This window comes from Calypte anna, chromosome 26, assembly GCF_003957555.1.
Source record: "Calypte anna isolate BGI_N300 chromosome 26, bCalAnn1_v1.p, whole genome shotgun sequence".
Lineage (NCBI taxonomy): Eukaryota > Metazoa > Chordata > Aves > Apodiformes > Trochilidae > Calypte > Calypte anna.
Window position 1 is genome coordinate 1,402,006 of NC_044271.1, and position 22,128 is coordinate 1,424,133.

General features: G+C 40.8%; 1 protein-coding gene across 2 annotated transcripts in view; it reads right to left on the minus strand.

The window, feature by feature from the left end:
• The window catches only part of MAGI3 (membrane associated guanylate kinase, WW and PDZ domain containing 3), a 54,387-nt gene that overhangs the window by 13,627 nt on the left and 18,632 nt on the right, over positions 1-22,128 (minus strand). For both annotated transcript variants that reach the window (XM_030465376.1, XM_030465377.1), the window contains exons 2-10: positions 10,185-10,301; positions 8,273-8,392; positions 7,163-7,372; positions 5,728-5,902; positions 5,161-5,240; positions 3,145-3,202; positions 2,151-2,245; positions 1,362-1,550; positions 58-666 (exon numbers count right to left, since the gene is read on the minus strand). In XM_030465376.1, coding sequence (XP_030321236.1) covers positions 58-666; positions 1,362-1,550; positions 2,151-2,245; positions 3,145-3,202; positions 5,161-5,240; positions 5,728-5,902; positions 7,163-7,372; positions 8,273-8,392; positions 10,185-10,301 — 1,653 coding nt within the window. The remainder of the gene's footprint in view (positions 1-57; positions 667-1,361; positions 1,551-2,150; positions 2,246-3,144; positions 3,203-5,160; positions 5,241-5,727; positions 5,903-7,162; positions 7,373-8,272; positions 8,393-10,184; positions 10,302-22,128) is intronic.

The following is a 22,128-nucleotide window of genomic DNA, read 5'->3' on the forward strand; positions in this document are numbered from 1 at the left end:
ACAGAGTCTTTTAAAAAGCACATAACCATATACAACAACTATAAATTACATATGTACCTCCTCTTAAGATAAGCAGTGGCACCTCTGCTCCTACTGGAAACTGCTTCAGTACTTCCACCACCTGCAGATGTGTCAAGCTCTGCACGTTCTGATGGCAAATCTCCTTGATTACATCCCCTTTCTGAAGGCCTTGGCACCACTGGCTGTCTAAAATCATTTTCACCTTTTGTCCTGTAGGACTGTCTGCAATGGCAAACCCAAAGCCTTTAGGACCTTTGACTAGAGGGATGGTGACCAGCTCTGGCTGTGAGCCTCCTGATGATGCCAGAGAGATCCTCTGCTCAGCTGTATCCAGGGAAGGGCCATTCAGACGACCATTGACCAACATAGGGGTCATTTTTCCATTTTGGTCCAACACAACTGTTCCTGCAATTAAATCTTGGCTGCTCACACAGACATCTCCTTTGGTCACAGGTGGTCCATTGATAATTGGTGTAGCTGTCACTATATCTACCACGGAGTCTTCGTTGTCATCAGGAAGAGGATAACCACGACACAGAGTCATGCTCACATACTGATTGACAGGAACGAGCTGGAACATCTGGACAACATCTGCATGGGTATGGCCAAGGACACAGCTTCCATTTATGTCTACAATTACATCACCTGTTAGAGAGAAAGTTCAGGAGTGTCAAAAAGAGAACTGAAACCACCCACACCTATCCTGTGGTCTGAGGCTGGAGGAAATCACTGTGCAGTCTCTAAAATTAATAATGAGTGGTGTCTGGGCTATTACTTCTTGGCTATCTGTTGCCAAAAAGCATAAAGGATTTACTCTTTGCATTTATTCTATTTCATCTCAAAATAGCGTGCTAAATATATAAAGTTTAATCTGCAGCAGATTTAAAAAATTATACTGTACATCCACAGGAGATGAAGCAGTGCACGCATACTACTGCAAGCAGATGTCTTCTACTTTAATTCATATCATACAGCATTCTAAACTCAATCCAGAATAAATCGGATTTTTTGGGGGGGTCCCATGTTTATTTTAGGACTGGCTGAACTTAAGCTAGGATTGTACCCACAAGCTACATGCTCTCAGGCTGTTGTCACACATGGCTAAGTATGTATTTTCAAAATGAAGCAGAATTATACTTCAGGCCTGAAAGCTTGTTTCATATTTTGCATCATTTTGAGCATGAAACTTTGCACAAGATCCTTCACAAATCTGAAAACTCTTTCATTTGGTGAGGTGAGGTGTTCATATACAGAGTCAGCCCTCCAAATTCCTGCCCCTCAGAAGCTGCATTCTCTGAAAGCACCGCAGGAAATGGAAGTTCAGAGACAGAATACTGGACCTGGTGCAATTCTCCCATCTTGAGCAGCAGGTCCATCTTTTAACACATTCTTCACCTGGAGGAACTCATCAGGTCTGTCCCCTCCAATGATTGTAAAGCCAAAGCCCATGGTACTTTTTTTCAGAGATGTCCTTATAAGTGCTCCTGTCAGCTGGGATGGGTCTCTGGTGAAGACAGACTTCTCTGACCCTTTTGAATTATGGAACAAAGACATGAAGGCAGGAGAGCAGGGTTACTTTGGTAGCTTTCTTGTTTCATTTGTTTTTTAAGGTGTCGGAAAAGGTTAATGATTTGTTTGGTTGACATTGGTGACCTCCACCAGAGGGATGTGGAGTAAAGCAAACAAAATACTGTTACCCTCATTTCACAGCAGAGTTCAGTGAATAGGAAAGTGAACAGTGTTTTCAAGGTGGCTGTACAGATTACAAGAGAACTGGAGCTAAAGCTCTCACCTCCAGTTCCCAGTCTTGCACTCTGACCCTAGAATACTAAATTTAAAGTAGATCAAAAGCATAAAAATTCAAGGTGTAGTTTTATCTGAATCTTCTGGTTGCACTGCTAACCTTCCATTTATTGGAAGGTTATGACAACCAGCTTCAGAACAGTACAAATTATTTTAAAGCAGTCAATTTTAATATTAAAAAATCAATTAAAAAGCTGCACAGATTAGGGAAGGCAACACCACGATTTCCAGCAAGAAGAGAAGGTTAATGCCTTGCTGAATTCCAAAACTGGTTACTTATGATGCATAGCTGCAGATAAAGATAACAGTGACAACAAACACAATACCTGATTTTGAAGGGCCAACATCTGTCTGTCCTAGCTGTTTTTTTCTTTTGGCTTCCAGTACTGGGTTTTCAAACTGAGTTTTCTGGTTAATATGACTGTGGGCATACAAAAGGTAGATCAGGATTTGAGCAGAAAGCATTCTGCCTGTGTCACAGAACAACAACCACAAAAGATACATCTACAAATACTGCATTTTAGTATCTCAGAGTAATCTTCTGGAGGAATGAGCAATATCTTAACTAAAATGGGCAGCATTATTGTTCTTTCAACAACTTGATTTACTTTAAGAGCCAATCTAATTTTTCTTCCTGTAATTGTTAGGTAGAATATACCTTCATTCTGCTCCACAAATTTTCAAAAGGTTGTAATAGATCAGAACTGAGAAAATACAGGTTTTTCCTTGACATTATGTGTTGCTCTCATCTACCCATAATGTTAACAAACTCAGACACCACCTTTTTACTAGTAGATGCTGAAGGAGCACAAACAGTAAGCTAAAGCAGAATTTAAATATCTTCATTGGCTTTGCAAAGTCAAAAAATGTTATCTTCTTCTCTGAAGCAAACATTTCCAGCTGTACTAATTTTCCTCTCCATGGTTAAAGAGAGGCTGCATTTACTCTGACCTGAAGAAGATTCAGAAGAGCTCTTGGATCAATTTAGAAGTTATTTCCTTGGCTCTTTGGAGACAGGAATGAGATACGAGTTCCTCTTGCTCTTTTTCAGTTACCAGGTCCCACTTTTAAATTAAGTGACCCCATTTTTATTAAAGCTAAGGAAAAAGACATCAGGTCATTCCCATTAGTAAATTACTTTGGCTGTTACTTGCTTTCCTACCCTGAAAGTCATGGATCTTCAGTGCACTGTTCACTGCCTCTACAGCTGGTTCATGTTTGATACCCACACTGCATTACAACCCATACACACTGCAGATCAAGAGCTTTGTTACTTTCTGCTCAGTGTATGACAATGTCAAATTAATAATTAGCACTTACTCAACATAATATGTTCCGTATTGAGGGTCTTCTATTTTCTCCCATCCATAAGGAAGTTCTGCAATCAGAAAGAACAAAATTCTCCATTACAGTGGCAAACTGTTGGCAAATATGAATTCTTACGAAGGAACGAGAGGACAGATTACAGACTCATGAAAAATACAAGGAAAATACAGGTCCTTTTTTCTCCCCTTCATTTGTTTGTGGCTGGTCCTTCTGATGAAAGGATATCAGCCTTTTCCCGGGAGTGTGAAGGCCTAGAACTCTCACTCTTTGTTCCATAGATGAGGAGACTTTATTCAACAAAATCACACCACTTCAAACATATAATAAACTTAAGGACAAGATACAAACTAACCTATTTAGGAGGAAGAACCTATAAAGGGGAAGAAAAATACATTATTTAAAATTAATTAAATATAAATTATGAATGTGATTTGATAGCTGTTGACTCTTTAAACTATACAATATGGATATGGTTACACTGTGCCTGCCCCCAATACAACTGTACTCTAGCAATGGTTTAGTTTTTAGCCAACCCAAGAAACCTTCAGTCAGAACAGTAACAGCCACACGTGATGAGCAAAAATAGAACCCCCACTATGGTTGGCTATATCACCTTGATGTTACAAGGTAGTGAGACATTCTAAAACCAGCTGGCAGGTGTTGAGGTCTGGCCATGTCACATTCAGCACAGACTGCTGGGATGAAATCTGCCAAGAGGGTGAAACACAGATCTGTGCTGCTGCAGCCACAGCAAGCTAGAGAGGGGCTTGAGTTTGGACATCCCTATGTTAGGGGTCTAAAATAAAAAAAATACCTGTTTGGTATAGGTATTGAAAGTTACATATGAAAACCTCCTTTTTATGGCAAAGTCAGAACCTGGGAAGATGGTGCTCAGCAGCAGATCATTACTGACTGAAGACAATAAGCAGTTAACACAGAGGTCCAATTGTTCCAACTTTACTGTTCTAGTTATCTTGTCCATGGAAATTTAAATATTAGAATAATGGATACAGTCAGGTAGCCAGGCATTTGAATGATAAAATTGGTATGTAATCTTGTTTGAGGCTGCCCTAAATTTGATACAACAGGAATTTTCCTAGCAAAGGACAGCATGTTACCAATTATTAATACCAGCATTACTCCACAGGGTTTGACAAAAGACCCAGTGGGTCTATTCATTTAAACGTCGTTCATTTGGATATCCTGCATCTTTGTTTAAAGTGTCCTTTTTTATCCTGTGGTGAGCTGCACGTATGTTTAATAAGCAGCAGTTAGCATCCACTGGCCAGCTGGCTTCATTAGGAATTCAGGATTGTGAGGCTGTGCAATTTGGGAAGATGACAGGCTATTTGAGTCTGCCTCAGCTTTTGTAACAAGTCAAGCATTTGCAGAAGACAGAGCTATTTGGTACTCTTCTCTAGCTGACTAAATTGCATGACTATGTAGGTAGTGGTTTCAGGAATTACCTGTAGGCCAATCAAGAACCTGACCTGTAAGTCTTGAAGAAACAGCATGAAGAGTTGGAGTCAGATTGTTCCCTCTGCTTATGCATTCAAATATTATATTATGTCACATGCAATAGGTCTCACTGGCAATGCGTATTATGCTGTATCTTCTTCATTACTCCTATATTCTAACACTTAGGGACCTTTTCCTATTGCCATATTCTGTCCATGCAACAACTTCCAGTGAGACTGACACTGACATATGCAGCTTTCTCCCAGGCACTGACAGTTACTGGAGCAAAATACCTCATTCTGATCTCAGGAATGCAGATAAACCCATGATTCAGTCAGATTCACCTACTCCAGTGAAAACACACTGTGAACTTTCCCAAGTTTCCATGAACTCCTACTGCCACCAAACTGGGGATACTCAACCCCACTTTGCCTGCTCCAGTCTCACGTATCAAGAGAAAGCTTCTACCACAGCAGTCATGGATCATATCCAGCTGTGATGAACTCAGGCATTTACTGGTCACAGGTGGCAAATGAATTCTGAATATCTCACCTCCATCTTCACAGTCTTCAGGAGCTTTGGCTTTCTTACAGAGCCGTGGATCAAGCCATGTGGTTGTCTTGGTGTTATGGCTGTGGAGCAGAACACACCCCATTAGAAGAGAACACCCTCAGATCCAAGAAACTTTGCTTTACATTAACTTTGATATATTTGCTACCATGCAGAAACTGTAGCCTTTAGATAATGTAACAAACATCAAAAAAAGAATAAACAAGCTCTTGAATTCCAGAGACATTTGACATAGTGAAGATTTATGTGATCTTATACCTCATCTAGCAATACCCACCCAGCTTTTTATTTTGTGAGATGTAAAACTCCAATTACAGACTTAATACATGGAACCATAAGGTTTGCACAACTGCAATTTTATCAAGCGTGCAGCACAGACTGTCAGCAAGGAAAACAAAAGGGGGAATATATTAAATTTCATACAGAGATAGAAGCAGTAAGATCAGCAGAATGTGCAAGAGCAGCAGGCAGCTTCCTAGACTGCAGCTCATCTGCACTCCTCTCCCCCTGGGGGGCACAGCAGCCCCTCCATGGTGTTTCTCTACTCACTCGATGAAGTAGATCATGCCAGTGTCAGTGTAGGCCATCTCCCAGTTCTTGGGCAGTGGTTCCAGGGTTTCATCCCTTGACAAGTAATTTCTGAAGTCCATGGAGCTGCTTGTCTGGTTGTAGCTGGGAACAGGTTTCATCCAGTCAGGAGAATCTGAATGTCTGTCTTTGTTTTCTGCAGTTGTTCAGGGAAAGTGTTACTATTTGTCAGATACTTCTGTTGTTCCTCACAAAGAACCACCCTCTTATTCTGGCTAAATGCTCAAGCATGTCCCTGTATGTGATGTGCATTTTTCCACTTTTTTTTTTTTTTTTTTTCAGCTGTGAACTTTGAAAAGCTGACATGAAAACACTGAACTCTGCTCTTCACTTGCCAAACAGAATTAACCTTGTATTTTGTGTCTGAGACTATGCTGAAAAATCAACATGGCAGAAATCCAAGCTGACTACATAGAGAACAGTGTTTGTAATGCATCAAACCACCCCCAAATCCTACTAATAGTCCTTAAAGCATCAGAATGAAAAGTAGAAAAGACCCAAACTGCCAGTAAAACAAAAACCACCCTCCTGCAAGCTACAACAAGAAATGGCTCCCAAAAATTCCAACAGAAAACTTCAACACAAGCCACTGCCCCTTCAGCCCCTTCAGTTTAGGGTCAGTATTCTCCAGGTCAGGACATTGTCCATCACCTTCATCCAACCACCAACCTGGCCACCAGCTGCTCTGAGCTGTGGTGTTGCCACCCTGAAGCTTGCAGGATTACATCAGGTTTGGCCTTACACACTCAGAAAAAAAATCATCTGCAAATGCAATGTGACTGCTTCTCTCCACGATCAGTTCTTCCCCCTCGAGATGAGTAACCATGACAGCAAAAGGAAAAGGGCATCCTGCCCATCTCTGAAACACCCGACTGGATGGACACTTGTCCAGTCTCAATATCCTCTGCTTTATTTCTCCCCACAAACTCCCCTCTAGACACCTTCAGTTCTCTTAACCAGAAATAATCTGAAAATTTTACAGCTAGTGTCTCCCTTTAAACCAGTTGTTTCACTAAAATCTCCTGCACACAAAATCAACTCCTCAAAATCCAACAATAACATTTACAGGGCATAGATTATATTCTGCAAAGGATTCTGTTATTTCAAGAGTGGATAAATTTTTCCTTCCTGCTCATGAAACTGGCCAATACCCAGCACTACATGTTCTCTACTGAGCAGTGCATTTTTATGATGCAACTGTACATCTGGCTGGGAGAACAGCTGTTTCTTTTTAAAAGATAATTTCAAAATCAAGTAAAAACAGCAATCCGAATAGAAAACTGCCTTTGAACTTCACCAAAAATAAAGAAGCAGCTCAAGCAAGCATCAACATTATTTGTACATTTCTTATCCATTCATACAATACTTCAGGGAATTTCTCCCCTTATCAACCAACCTATCCCTCCGCTGCCATTAACTGCTTCCTTTTCCTCCTCTTCCTCCTCTTCAGGGAGAGAACTGTCCATCCTTTGCATTTTGCTGACAGATGTGGTTCTTTTCCTCTGTGACTCAGTGTCAAAATCATTGTCAAAAAGAACTTGATCCACGGGATCAGGCTGAAAGGGGCTGGGCTCTGCTGGAGGCTTTGGAGTTCCATAAAAATTACCTGACAATGAGACAAAAATCAAGATGACAAAAGCACTGATACCTGCTGAAAGTACTGGCTGTGAAAGTTCTTGCCCATATTATATGTTTTTGCTGAAAGATCAGAACTGTAACTTAACTTATTCAAGAAGACAGCATTACTATAAAAAACAACCAACAATCAAAACCCATTTATGTCCGCATTGTCTTTTTGTTGCTGGTGCTACAGGACATCAGAAAACAATAAGTGTAATTCAGAATTTCTATCCTGCCACGTGTTTTCATAGGAAAAATGAATTTGATACTTTGCCTTGAATTCACAAATGCTCCATGAAGAGACTTGGGAAACAGTCTAAGAGAAGCAAAAACCTGAAAATCAATTGTTCTTCCTCTATATACTGTTTAACTGATTAACAGTAATATGCAGCAACAGAAAAACACAGAAGGTTAAATTAATTTTGGGCAGAAACACAAAATTCCCATTTACATAAAAACTGTTAAAAACAATTGATTTTAAAACTACAGTCCAACAACTTCCTAGTCACTAACACTTGGCTAAACACAAGCCATTAATATTGCTTCATCTAAAAATTATTTGTACTTGAGAAAAATGAACAGATTTTCACTTGAAATTTCAATTTACAACACAAAGACTGGGAATCATCTGTTGTTTTCTGGAAAAGCATTTCACCAACTGACCTCTCTCCTGACTGCTCATATGATTTTTATTAGAGAATTGAGCACAGAGCAAGAGAGCTTCCCAGAATTCCTGCAGATTTATCATTGCTGCTCTATTAATGCAATGATCATTAATGGGCAGGAAAAGTGGCACTTCCTGGGTGCTGGGAGCTGCACTTAGACCACGATGCTGGACATGAGTGCTCTGTCCTTATTCCCACTCCATTACACGTGACCAACATACCATCATATGTTCCACTTTCTAGCAAGGCTCCACTTTCTTCCAGTGCTTTAAACTGATCAACAGGAATGAAATTATAGTCTACCCCAGGGACCTCCCCATCTCTGGGAGCCCTTGTAGTGCCTGAAAAGACAGAAAAACACTCCTGTGAGATACTTCAGTGCTGCCTGTTTACCCAATGCTGTTTACTGTACAATTCAGTAAAAACAATGCCTTTTTTAAAGTCTTCATACAATGATGTCACTCCAGAAACATCAAAGTCAGAACACTGGTGAGCAAGCGAACAATAATGTATAAAAACTAGGCAAATAAATTACATAGGAACGACAGTTTTGGTATTGAGGAAGGGGGACAAAAAAAAAGCTGGGTGAGGCAGTAATTAGAGAGAATTCTTTCTTATGCTTGGTGAACTGAAAATTTATTCTGTGGCAGCTGACGGCGCCTGAGCCAGGCAACAGCAGTCTGGGATTCTGGGGAGTTGTTTAAGAGCTGTTTAAGAGCTGTGGTATTTTAACACAGCAGCAATGGTGCTTCTCTCCACTGTTCTCACCATTACTAACTCACTAATCTGTAATGAGGTCAGTGTCCACATCTGATTTTTGGGCCTCCAAATCCATAACTGGGCACAAAACCTATTTTTTAATCTTGTAACTCAGAATGCCATTCATCTAAACAGCAAACCCGAGCTATCAGCACATTGCTGTGTCAGTGCAGAGGTTCTCAAAGTGTTATGTCTATAAATATGGCCTCCCATAGTTACAATAGCTTAATTAAAGTGCTCCTGAAAAGGACTGCACTGATTCATTAGTACATACAACGTAAAAAGGCATAAGTCAGGTTTTTTTTCAGGCAGCAGAGCCTCTAGTAAACAAACTGTCTTTCACTATTATTCTTAAAAGAAGGTCACAAACCCTTGGACATGAGCACTGTGATAATGATGCTAAACTGAGAATGGAATTCATATAGTTACAAAAATGTAAGCTGACACATTTTCAAGTTTTCAGTGCAATAAATATTTCCACATAATCAGTGAACCTTTGAGACAAGGTACGAGATGAATTTGAGATAATTAAGAAATGAAAAGGCACAGAAGGGTAAGAAGCAACAACAGACTATTTGACAGCTGTCAGTGTGTCCTGGACCTTGAACAGTGCTTTCTATAAATGTCCACTGGCAAAGCAGTCACCTTTAGGCCCCTTGCTGGGGGCAAGTCAACACCTGTGCTGGTTGGACTGGGAGATGCCAGCAGATGCTCAGAGCAGAAGGGTTGGCATAACTGATGAGACAGGTCCATCCAGATTCTCTGACTAATTAATTCTTGCTGTGACACTGAAGTTTATCTATGGGCTATTTTTTCCTCTGCCTCCTGGGCCACAGATTCACCCTGCCTCTTGCCACCACCCTCTTCTACTGTCTTCTCAGGATGTGCCAACACCACCTGCCCTGTGTCCTCAGTCACTGCAATGCCTTCTGCATCTAATCCCTTCCTGCAACTCTCCTTCCAGCTTTGCTATTCTGCCTAATGCACGTGACCCTCTGAGGTCTCTTTGTTGTCTTTGTGCAAAAAACAATCCACTGACAAAAATCAGGGTGTGTTTGTAGTGTTTGACCACGCTGAGGAAGCTTTATTCCCCATGGCGGCTGTGGTTATTCTAACAGCAACCAACAAATTCCTGATGAGTTAAACAGATATTCCTGAAATACCCTGAGCTCTGAATGCTGAAGTTTTTGCTGTGTTATCAGTCTGTATCAGCTGTACCTTTTCATCACAGTTTAAGATATGAAAATAGCAAAGCTATTTGCAGAAGTTCCTGCTGCAAGGTTAAACTATAAACCAGATTAGGCAAGAAGGCATTTAAAGCTCTTGAATTATATGAGGGTTAGCAGGAACAGATCAAATGATCAACATACTTACAAGGGATGGTTCTCAAGTAGAGATTGTCTCTGATCACTTGCTGGAGTTTATGGTCTATCGAGCCCTTCTGGAACTGAAGGCTCAAGTAGTGGCGTAAGTCTTTGTTGATGACTTTTCCTTAAAAGCAACAAAGAAGAATAACTTGTAAAAATTAACTAGGATCTCAGAACATGAATGGCATTTCACTGCCATAAACATTTCAAAAAAAGAAAGCAGTAGAAAGAGTTGTTGCTTTAAATGCAATGACCTGAAACAGAAAAGCCATTCTATGCTACCAAAGCCTAACGTGGAGCAGAAACCATCCAACCTCAGTATCTCCCCCAAGCAGGATAGTGACAATATTCTGCAACTGTTTGGAAATCAAGAAAAAGTATCAAAACACAAAATGTATTAAAAGTGTCTACAAACAGGAAACTACTTCAAAATACAGTGATAATACTTTTTATCCAGTTTACACCTACAGATGAAGCACCTGAACTCACTGTTTTGTCACATGGGAATCCACACTTTTGATATTACAAAAAGAAAATGTTTCTTTTAAAAAACATAGCATGACAGAAGACGTTTTTTTACAATTATTCCTTTGCAATACTTCTGTCAGGTATCATTAGCACATCTGTCATATCACTAGATAACCACGGCCCCTTCAGCACACAAATAACTGAGCTCTTGTATTACTGCTTCATCCTTCTGACAGAAGGGTACAAAACAATCTTTTGTACCCCGTCATCTTCCCAGAAAGCACATTAAATAGGGTTCAGTGACCTTGATAAATTTAAGTTACATACTCCAGTAGAACACTCAGGGCTTTAGGGAAAAAGACTCTTACTCTTTGTCTTCAAAACCCAACCCAGAGGACAGCCAGTTGCAGGCGTACGCTGGCACATCACCACTGGGGAACAGAAGCTGTTCCTGTTGAGTGACATCAGCAACAGGTTATGGACAAAGTCCATTTCTCACCCTCCTTTAACACTGTCATATTTTTTTACAAGTCACACTCAAAACACAAAGAGCACTGTGGAGTGCTGAGGGAACACCATGGCACAGAACTGACAGCTCTGCAGGAGCTGCACGGGTGATGCAGTGAGCCCCACAACACGGCTGGGCTGTGCTGCAGCCCCCAGACCCCCAGTGCTCTGGGGTCATGACAGTGAGCCCCCAGCCTGATTCCCTGTGTTGCCATCACGAGCTGTTCTTTATAAAACTTTGGATTCATTTCCTGCAGAATAATGAGCAAAACATGTCATGGAAAATGAAAACAAATGGTGTAATCTCCTGGAAGAAAACTATTTTCCATTTGTTATTGCAAATCACTTTATTGTTTGTAGACAAGATGGTTTCTCAACATTAAAAATGTTTCACCACTGAAATGCTCCATCCATCTCCCTGTCAAAGCCAGATCTATAGCACTGCAGTTTAACAATACAAACATATTTCACTTAGGCAGATCAATACACACACACTTCACTGGTTGCTAGCTACGTTTGGAGCCTTGTACCTTGGAAAAACTTGGAAAGAGGTGAAAATCTGTGCTGGATGTAGAATTACAGAGACTATATTCACTGATCTTACCCTCTTAATGCCTTAAAATTTAAAAGCCTATAAACCTTTTTCAATAAATACCAAAAAGAAAGCAAAGCAAAGGTGCTACGAAGGGTATGGTGACACCAAGGGGTTAATATTAACATTAAAACCTTAAAGACTGGACTATACTCTGAAACCAAGATGACTAAATTGAAGATTGAAAGGACTGCCTGGGGAAAACAGAAGAAAGTCAAACCAAATAGTAAGCAGAGAAAAAATGACAAAGTCACATTGAGAATAGTGTACATTAAAAAGCAGAAAAATAAAAGTAGTAGTAAGGATGCTCCAGGCAGCCTCCAGAGCTTGTTCTTACGCAAAAGCCAGATATTTCCCCCTCCAGGAGCTGAACATGCTCCTTTACATTGTTTCACGCAGGCTTTTAGGAGAACCTCGTGTATCAGACTCTCTGAAATGACCTAATAAATGTCGGGTTGGTGTTTGCTGTGCTGCTGAGCTGTCTCTGAAGGATGACACATGCAACACAGGGACCAGTCAAGAGGAATAATGTACTTTATGCGATTCGGGTTCTGCGAGATGAGCAGGCACAAGCCTCTTGTTTTCAGTTTCAATTTAAATTAAACACAAAAGAACTGTTTAAATTAGGATATACACGCTGCAGTTTGGGAAGGAAAGCTAAGTGACTGAAGAAGATAAAAGGCTTGAGCATCACTGTAGCAAAACATAGCACAGAGAAGGACAGAACAAAGTATGAGTGATAGAGACACAGGGGGAGTGGCTTTTATTTCTTATCACACCACAAACTGCAATGAAGAAGTTGCCTTTGCTGTGCACCTAAGCAGGACAAAGAGAGCTATTTATACATCCAACCTGTCACAGAAATGCTATAGCATATACACTGCAGTTGTAAAGAGGTGAGCACTGCCATGGTGCTACTAGACCTCAACACCAAGTAGTCCATTCTAAAGTAGTTATGTTGGTAAAACAGAAAAGTATAAATATGGAACTAAAATGCTATGAATTCAAACTGTGAAGATTTTATGCTGCTGCCCAAGAAGAAGTCACATCAAAATAATGTCACAAGTCCATCTGGCTAATGCTGCTAAGTGTGTGGAATACCTGCAATATCCCAGAGAAATCACTCTGAACACCACGTGGAAATTCTCAGTTTTGTTTTGATGCATGTTCTATGCCCACAGCCATAGGTGACAACTTTCTAGAGGCATGGCATGTCACATGCGGGGAGCTGTAGGCTGAAGTTTCCATGCCAACACCTCCTAGAGAAAGTGGCATCTATATGCTAAGGAGGAGCTGCAAAGCTGAAGGGTGAAGGGATGAAAACAAGGATTATTTCTGGCAAACTTTTGAAAAAAAGCATACGCTGTGACTGCAAGCAGGAAACACACACTAAGGGCTAATAAAACAGCTAGATGGCTTTGCTCAAAAGTAACCAGAACAGGATTATAAGGGTTAATCAAGTGGGAAACAGTTAATATTTAATTAAAACTAGGCTACTGATGCATCAAGTAAGGTCGAGGGATCTTTGATGTGACCAAGCAGAAGCCATTTAAAGACACTTTCAGCTACACAGTGTGCATGTTAGGAAACCAAAGATATAGTTAGAATGCAGCTAATTAGCTGCATTCATCACCAACTGCTCACATACAATCATTTAACACAAGTTACTGATCTGCACATGCAACAGAACCTCCAAACTTACAGACTATGGAAAAAACAAGAAAGCCCAGCAGGAACATGGCACCACGATGCTGCCCACCCAGCAAATACACACCTACACTGCCAGTACAAGAAACTTGTGGGAGGTTTCAACTATTTCAATTAAATTAGAAAGAGACAGCAACATTTTGAGAGGAGCTCCCTAGGAATATTCAGGCCTATAAGGAATTTGAGATGATGACCAGGTCTGGGCCAATGATGTCTCTGGTAGCAGAGGTCCTGGTCCCATCATGGGCTGACCTCCACTCAAGGGAAGCTCTGCTCACTCACCAGGTACACTGCTGATTCTTCAAAGAGCAGCCAAACTCCCTGAAAGCTGAAGCATTACTTTCTAGGAGAAAGAAAATGTCAGTGTTGAGTCCACAGGGCTCAATAAGCACCTCTTCACCATGGGTGACTACCAGCTGCTTTGGAGTTAAGTCGCTTGAGGATGTTCAAAGGGCTGCAAACAGATAATCATCTCAGGAATGTGACATGTATGCTCCTGCTCCTTTGCTTTTTAATGAGACTCAAACAGCAGTAGGTCCACACTGCTCTGCTCCCAAAGTCTAAATTAATCATGCCTTCTGATTGCTAGATCAGACATCAGAGAAGGCCAACCGGTGACTAATTCAGCAGAGATTCTGCAAAGGGCCACAGTGGGCAGGTCTCTGGGTGTTGTAAGGGCATCTTGCTTTGCTGTATCACTGGTAGGGAGTGACATTTGTCTGAAAACAGAAATCTGTCACAAGACACAGATTTTCGCCTGACAATGAACAGAGCAGACAAGGTCTCAACTTGATTTCCCACCACAAATGTGGGAGAAGAGCCAAATACACCAGAAGCTTGGTTTTTTCAGTGAAATGCAAACAATCTATTTCATAAAGCCAAACTTTGAAAAAAAAAAAAATATGGTCTGGCCATATTGACTGATTTCTCACCTTCTCCCTCAATCCAGCCTCATTTGCAGAGATTTGGGTTGAGAGCAGACTAACAGACATCAAGAGCAAAACTCTTCTGGAATTACCAACACTGTTAACAGCAGAGGAAGGAATTTAATTCCTCCAATTAAAACAACTAATCCATAAACTTTTAACTACAATAGGAAATCTTTTTTCTTTGTATTGAAGAGAAATCATGGTGCAGAGCATTTCCTGATTACCATGCTGTGAAATCTAGGCTATTAAGTGGCTAAATGTTACTAGTGTCAATCTTCTTTAAAGAAAATTGAATTAAGGATTTTTCATGTAGCTGAACTATGGCTGTGTCATTAAAGCTATTCTGCAAATTCAGAGAAAGTAAAGGGCGAGTATGTCAGATTCATCTAATTACATTAACAGGATAGACACAGAACAATTCATAGAGGAATTTACAGCGGGTCTACTGTACAGAAAAAATCTCCAGGCACTCCATGGCCACAATAATCCATTTAACCAGACTGATGTACTAGCTGAAAGCTAAAATGTAGTAGAAAGGCTTACTTTAAGAGGCTTGTTTAATTGTAGTTTGCTACATGCTGCCCAATATATTCTTGGTAATATATTCTTATTTACACAAACTATGGTAGAGATACACCTCATGGTATTAGGAATTTATTATAGCATTCAATATATTGGAAGAGTGTTTTACAGTACTTCTGAAAGAAATGAAAAACCATTTTCCAGATTTAAGAAATAAGGTTGCCACAAACCTCATTACAGTAGGAACATCCCTCTTCACTTTGGAGATCTTATTTTTGTTAATAATATAAAACACACTTAGGAAACATCAGTAACAATGAGTTTTGGGCTTTTTAAGCCTACAGATTTAGGACACTGCTCATTATCAACAATGATCAAGGGGGCAATCAACACAAGCCTTTCCAGGATAATGCCTTCAGATCTTCACTCAAGGTGGTGACTGATTCAGGGAGACAAGGCTTTTCAGTCCTTATTCTTGAACATCACAGCATACTGTGTTGTGCTGTTCCCTTGAAATCATCCAGGGCTGGAAACGTTCCACCAGCAAACCAGCCCATTGTTGGTAAATGTATGCAAATATAATTTGGCTTTGTGTTTGCTTATGAACTTCATCACTGAAGCATCTCAAGTTTTGAAGATAACTAAAATATGCTTTGGAAGGGGTACCTCCAAACAATCTTTAAGAAATACAAAAAGCACTGGCAAATAATGTATTGTTTATTCTGAAAAATACTTGGAGCTGAGAAGGACAAGAGATTAAATGCAAACAGTGGGAGCAAAAACCTGTATGCAAACCTCCTGGTTTTTATTTTTGGCAATACAGAAACAGCATAGTCAACTATAAAAGAAGAGTCTAGGTCATGAATATCCATAGCTGGGTTCTTTATCTACTGTGAAAAAAAAATAAATCTATTGTTTAGTGAAGAAGGAAGAAGAAAGAAAATCATGGCAGAATATAGATGGCATTTAGCTGGAGTCTTTGAATGCCATTTGGTTGGTATCTGAAAATAACACTTGTTACCCAACCAACAATTGCCTTCGTTTGCAAATAGATGCATCATAGTTGGCTGAATCCCGAAAATAAGGATCCAGCAATGTGAAATCAAGCATTTTTCCAGGAAAGAAGCATCTTCTACCACCTACCCCAAGCTCACCACTCGCAGCTCCAGAGCACGGAACACCCACAAGCAGAGCAGACAGACACTGCCCTGCATCCATGGAGGGCAGATCCCATCCCATCTCAAGCAACAACAAACACAGCTTTGCTTCACCTGCCAGGAAGAGCACTCAGAACACAGGCTGAGCACAGACTGAGCAGAGGCAGGACCAGCAAAGCCCAAGTGCTCAGCCTGAGAGCTGAGCTCCTGGCTGCTCCATCCTTCCCAGTGGCTCCTTGGACACTGTCACCTCTGATGTGGCAGGAGGTGACACACACCACTTGGGGACTGCAGAAGAAGTTGTAGATAAAGACCAGTTGTGTTCAGAAACCTCTGTGTAGGACAACAACAGATAAAGGCTCTACTGGCCTCAAGAACCAGGAGCATTTTGCAGCAATCCTGTTTCAGTTACAGAACTCTCCATCAGAGCCCAGCAGAACGTCATGAAGAGGTAGGTGTCTTCATGAAAATAAATTATATACATTTAGTGGGCTACCATGAACCATACATACATGTAAAAACCAAAAAGGATCAGTACACAGAGATGATGAGAAATGTTGGCAATAACTGGTGACCACACAGTTCAAGGGTTGGACTCAATGATCTCTGAGGTCCCTTCCAACCCAGCCAATTCTATGATTCTATGATTATTTTTCACTGAATGCTACTTCTGCTTTTCTGTATCGCATTGCATCTCTAGACATGCTCAGCCCATGCATGATTGCCATGGAATTACAGCAGAAGTCATTTTAACTTGGTTTTTTGCAATGCATTGGTAGCAAAAAAGCTTGTATAGCCCTCTACAGTTTCTGCCTACAACCTTAAGGATATTTAAAATCAAAATCCTTGAGTAAAGAAGTTAAAACTTGCAGATGCCAGCTTCAGGCTTCTGATATGATTACAGCAATATGTTGCACACACACACAAAAAAAATCCATTAACTATGGGAGCAGTCAGGAGAATTACAAATGTACAGGGGTTTCTCTGATAACGCAAAGTATTTAATGTATCATTATTAAATAGGAGAATGGCAAGGCATAAAGAACTCTACAGCTGCTTCTGATATAGATCAGACACTGAAGGAGATATGAGTAGAACTCAAATAATTTAAAATAATGAATGGGTTTCAAATAAAATGCAAACATAACCATATCCTTCAACTTAACTGCGGGGAGGAAAAATGCAGAACTTTCCACAAGAGAACAGTTTGACCTTTTTTATTATACATGGAGATTTCCCTCTTCTCTCTTTGATTTTGCATTTTCTTGAGATGTGAAAAAAGCCCTGAACAGATCAACAATCTTTGGCCTATTTATAAAGATCTGCTATGAGTGCTTCCCCACACTTCACTGGGAGGCAGCATGTGTCCTGCTTAATTCATGGGAAAAGATGGAGGGTTTTACAACTATCTGAAACAACTAAGACTCACTGCAGAGAATTCGGGTTTTTATTACCATGGGGTAGTGCTTAAAAGCAGAGATATACTTTGAGCTCACAGACAGCATTTTGTATTTGATGCTATCATGGTGGCTGGGAAAAGAGTCAGTGAGGAGTGTCTGAGTGGAAAGCCACCCTTGAAACATCCCTGTTGATCCAGCAGATGAAGCTGTCCTTGCAGGTCAGCAGGCAAAGGCATCCTTCCCTCCAGCTGCATCTCCTCACCTCCACCACTGCTCTGCTTGTCCCTGTCCTTGTCTGCTAGAGGTCCCCACATTACCTGATGAAATGGCACATGATTTCCATAGGAAATATGATGCATTTGCACTGATGATAAAGAACAAAGCTCCAGGTAAACTACACCCTGGAAGCCTCTGCCACTGCCAGGTTTAAGGTGAAGGATTTACAGGGATATCTGAAAGGTCACAGAGCACAGAGCCTGGGAGCTCAAAGCACCTCACAGAACAAAGTGTAGATTTGCAAGATCTAACTATGCCTCTCAAAGGAGGAGAGAAGTGTAAAGCATGAGAGGCAACGTGTTTTTGACACCACAACAATAAATTAATAGAAACACATCAAGCAGGACAGAATAGGATCTAATCAAACCACCATGGCAATGGAGCCAGTCGGGTGACACACAAACGGGCTCAAACGTGTTGGAATTCAATATGCAAATTTCATCTCAAAAAAATTATAATAAAAAGTAAAAACACAGGGTTAATAACATCACTTTATTAAGGCTTCCTAATTATGCACTCAATCCCTTGCTGAATTTTAATCACTGTGCAACTCACTATACCTGCAGAGGCTGCCTGGCATGAGCAGCAGCTGTCGCTGCAGCACTCGGGCTGTAAAGTCAAATACAGACATTGGACCTGTGAAATCACAGTCTTCAGGAGCTGTCAGAGGTTGTAGTAACACATAAATCATTTAGTCTGCTCCTACTAGAGCAGACACAGAAGTGGAACACTCCAAAACAAAGATAAGTAACCCGAACAATAGAAGTGACTATTGTTGGGGTAACTATGGCTTGTTTTCTCCAATATATAAACAACCACCCATTCATTCCCTGAAATTCACAGAGTGAGGTTTTAGTTTATTCATGCTAAAGGAAAGGATTTATTGAAATGGGAAATAAACCAATTTGGTCTAGAAAGCACCATTAACATACAAAATGTTACATGAGTCCCCAAACTGATCTAATATTAATGCTTCCCTTTGATAAGCTGCAGCTGATGTTCAAATTCAAACCTCCTCACATTTAATAAGTATTGTTTCAACATCCCATCCCAACAAGGGATTTCACACAGGGCACTTTTGCAGGTTAACCTATTGCAGTGCTTGGCAGAAACTGTCTTTGTCCTAACATAGCATCACGTTTCAGCCACTGACATATGTATAACATACCACATCTTATTGCTTAAGTAGCGTGCAGCTCTGCAGAATGACACATTTCAGTCACATCCCCAAAGAAAAATGTCCTTGCAGCTGCTCTGTGTTACACAAGCCATTTAATCTGCTTGGGACTTGGCACTGTTTTCCCAGCATAAGGGTACATGTCCAGATGCCAAGACCTTTCTTTTCTTTTTGCTTTTTTTTTAATTTTTTGAGTGTTCTGATTAGAATAGCACTTATGCAAATCACAGGCAGTTTTTTTTTTTTTTTAGCCTGCTTTCCATAGGAAGCAAGACATGAAATTACACTCTGTGTCACTTCTAGGCCCAGTAACCTATTTCAGTCAGGAGCTGGGCAGAGCAAGAACTATACAGAGTAGATGCTGAATGTCTGTTGTGGAACAGAACAAACCTCTTGGCTGACCAACCAACACAGGCAAGAGAAACCATCCACAGTGAAGGCATCCTTCAGCTCTCTGCGAGGTCCATTGTAGCTGGATGCAAGAGCAAGCTTGCACAAGAGCAAAGTGGGCTCCCAAATAATGGACCCACCCCAAATGTCCCTAGGAAACAACAGTTCTCCCAACAGTGTGGCTCATTCCCAGGTGGGAGGTGCATTGAGGGAGTTTTGGGCACACACAGCTCTGTCCTGCAGGGACCCCCGAGCTCCAGCCAGGGCAGAGACCCCACTGATAACCCACACACTGATAACCCAGCAACTCCTGCTCCAAGGAACAGACACTGCAGAGTTCCTATGAGGAATCCCAACAGTCCCTGGGCAGGCTGGTTCCCCAGGGACAGCTCGTGCCTGGCCCAGCAGCTCTCAGTGACCCATGCTGTGGATCAGCTGCGTCTCACCGTGCCCCAGAGTGAGAGCCCAGTGCCAGCTCAGCGCTCCCCACCTCACCAGATGTGTGCCACAGCTGTATTGATCAGAGACATCTCAAAGCTTCATCAGAAAACAGCACATCCCCCCCGCAGCACAATCCCTGCAGTGCCAGATGTGCCCTGGCTCACCCAAGCTCACACAGCAGCTCTGCAGCAGGGCAAAAACAAATGGTGACAGAAAATATCAACGGTGATGTTTTGCATCGTTTGGTATGAACAGCACTGCAGCCTTTAGCTTGCCTACATCACCCCATTTTCATGAAAATAAAACATGAAAAATGCTTTCTCTCAAAACAGCATTTAGCATCAATTCTGGTTAATCATACTTGTAAGGATATAAGATTTATAATTTTCCCCAGAATACCTCTGAGAACATAATGAACATCTATGATGCAGTTTTATAATAACCTCACCCAACCCATGGCATTACTACAAAGTAGAAAAAAATAATTCAAGACCTCCCAACATTGTTCAAAATATTTTTAAATTTTTTCAATTCAGAAAATGAATTTCACCTATATAAAGATGTCTCCAAACACCTTTTCCATCATTTATTTGGTACCAGGAGACATGAGCACACTCCAACTCCCTTCACACAGGCTGAGCACACATTTATCTGTCACACCCATGAATATCTGTTTTGCTCCATGAACTACAGTTTTGTTATAATTTAATTTTGCAGGGAAGCATGTGTTTATGATCTTAATGGCATGTTGTTGTTGAAGTAATCACATAAGCAAAGAACATTTCCCTATGTCTTAAGTTAATCATTGCACAATACTAAAATTGAAAGGAATTTATCTTTTCCCTTGCACACCATATCCTGTTATTTCATCACTATTCATTTAATAAGGTTTATTTTCAGTTATAGCACCCAGGATTTTCAATTAAATACAAACCAGCATTTCCTCTGCAGACAGCAAACGTGAAGAGCTCGATGCCAGCACACAGGGAGCACTCAGCCTGCTTCCGAGGAACGTGCAAGACCTGGAACTGCCCGGGCAGTCCTAGTGCATCCCCAGTGCCAGTTCAGGAGCTGCAGTGTGAGTTGTGATGGTGTGAAACATCACAGCAAGAGCTGTGGGGAGCAGCACTGTGCTCACCTCCATAGTTTGTGTGTTAATTTAAATTTCCAGTCAGCTTTCACACCTCCAGCTGGAGCACTGGACAGACCCTGGTGGCAGCACAGCTGGCAGGGGCACAACCAGGTTTGGGCACCTTATCCAAGCAGATTCCCAAGGTTGGGACAGGATCCTCGACCTTCCCACACGGCTGGCGTGCAGTGACCGAGGCAGACAGCCTGTAATGAGGTGGCACTGAGATACAAGAGTATTATCAGCATAACCTGAAATGCAATTATGAAACCACCCATTCAGCTGAGGTACCATTGTAGCAGATGAGCTTGCTCTAAGTATAAGCTTCATTAGGCTTTAACTGATTACACCTCCTGTCCTAGCTGATTGTTCATAATTTATTTTTATGGTCATGCAGGCAAAGAATTTGGAACGTGAACCAGGAACCACAGTGTTGATGCAAAACAATGCAGTAGCTTTAAATTTTCAGGAGATTTGAAGGCTTCCAATTTACTAAAAAAATAATTGCACTGTTACTGTTCCCACTCTCAAATATTCCATAAATAAAAGTGTTTGGGCCCTGGAGGACTCAGAAAAGAATGTGGATGAACTAAAAGTGATTCCATAAATCCAGCAGTTGAGCAGTTCCTATCTTACAGATTAAGTACCTACGAAATCACAAAAATAGACACAACTCCATTCTGTGAACAAAGTTTGCCTATTAGATTCCTATGAAAATTTCCTATTTATCCTCAAGAGTACAATTATTATAACCTAATTAGATGTTATTTTCTCTCTAGAGCAACACCAGTACCAGCAAAAAGTTAAGCTAAAAAGATTCAGTTGCACTGCATATGAGTCCAAATGTCAACACTTGCTTTTTTCCATTAAAATTATCTCCTGAACTGAGAATTACTTTAATATTTACTGCACTGATTTAGTTTCATGGCAAAACGGGCAGGTTATCCACCAGTTACTTTGAAGAACCTTAGAAAACTAAATTCCATTTTGTTGTTTCCATATGTGCACATGTTTCTGACATCTGACAAGAAACAGCATTTCACAGGGAATGATTGGGTTTTTCGTAATAATTAGTTTACTTCCTTGGGCAGAAACATACCATCTGCATAAATGCCAGTCTTCTGGATTACGGTTCACCAACAAAGTTACTGCCAGGATTATAGAAAAAAATATTTTTTTTCTTGAAATGTACTATTAACTCCATTATTTGGCAACCTAGTATTGCTTGAAGTATAAGAAAAAAGTCCAGGAGCACA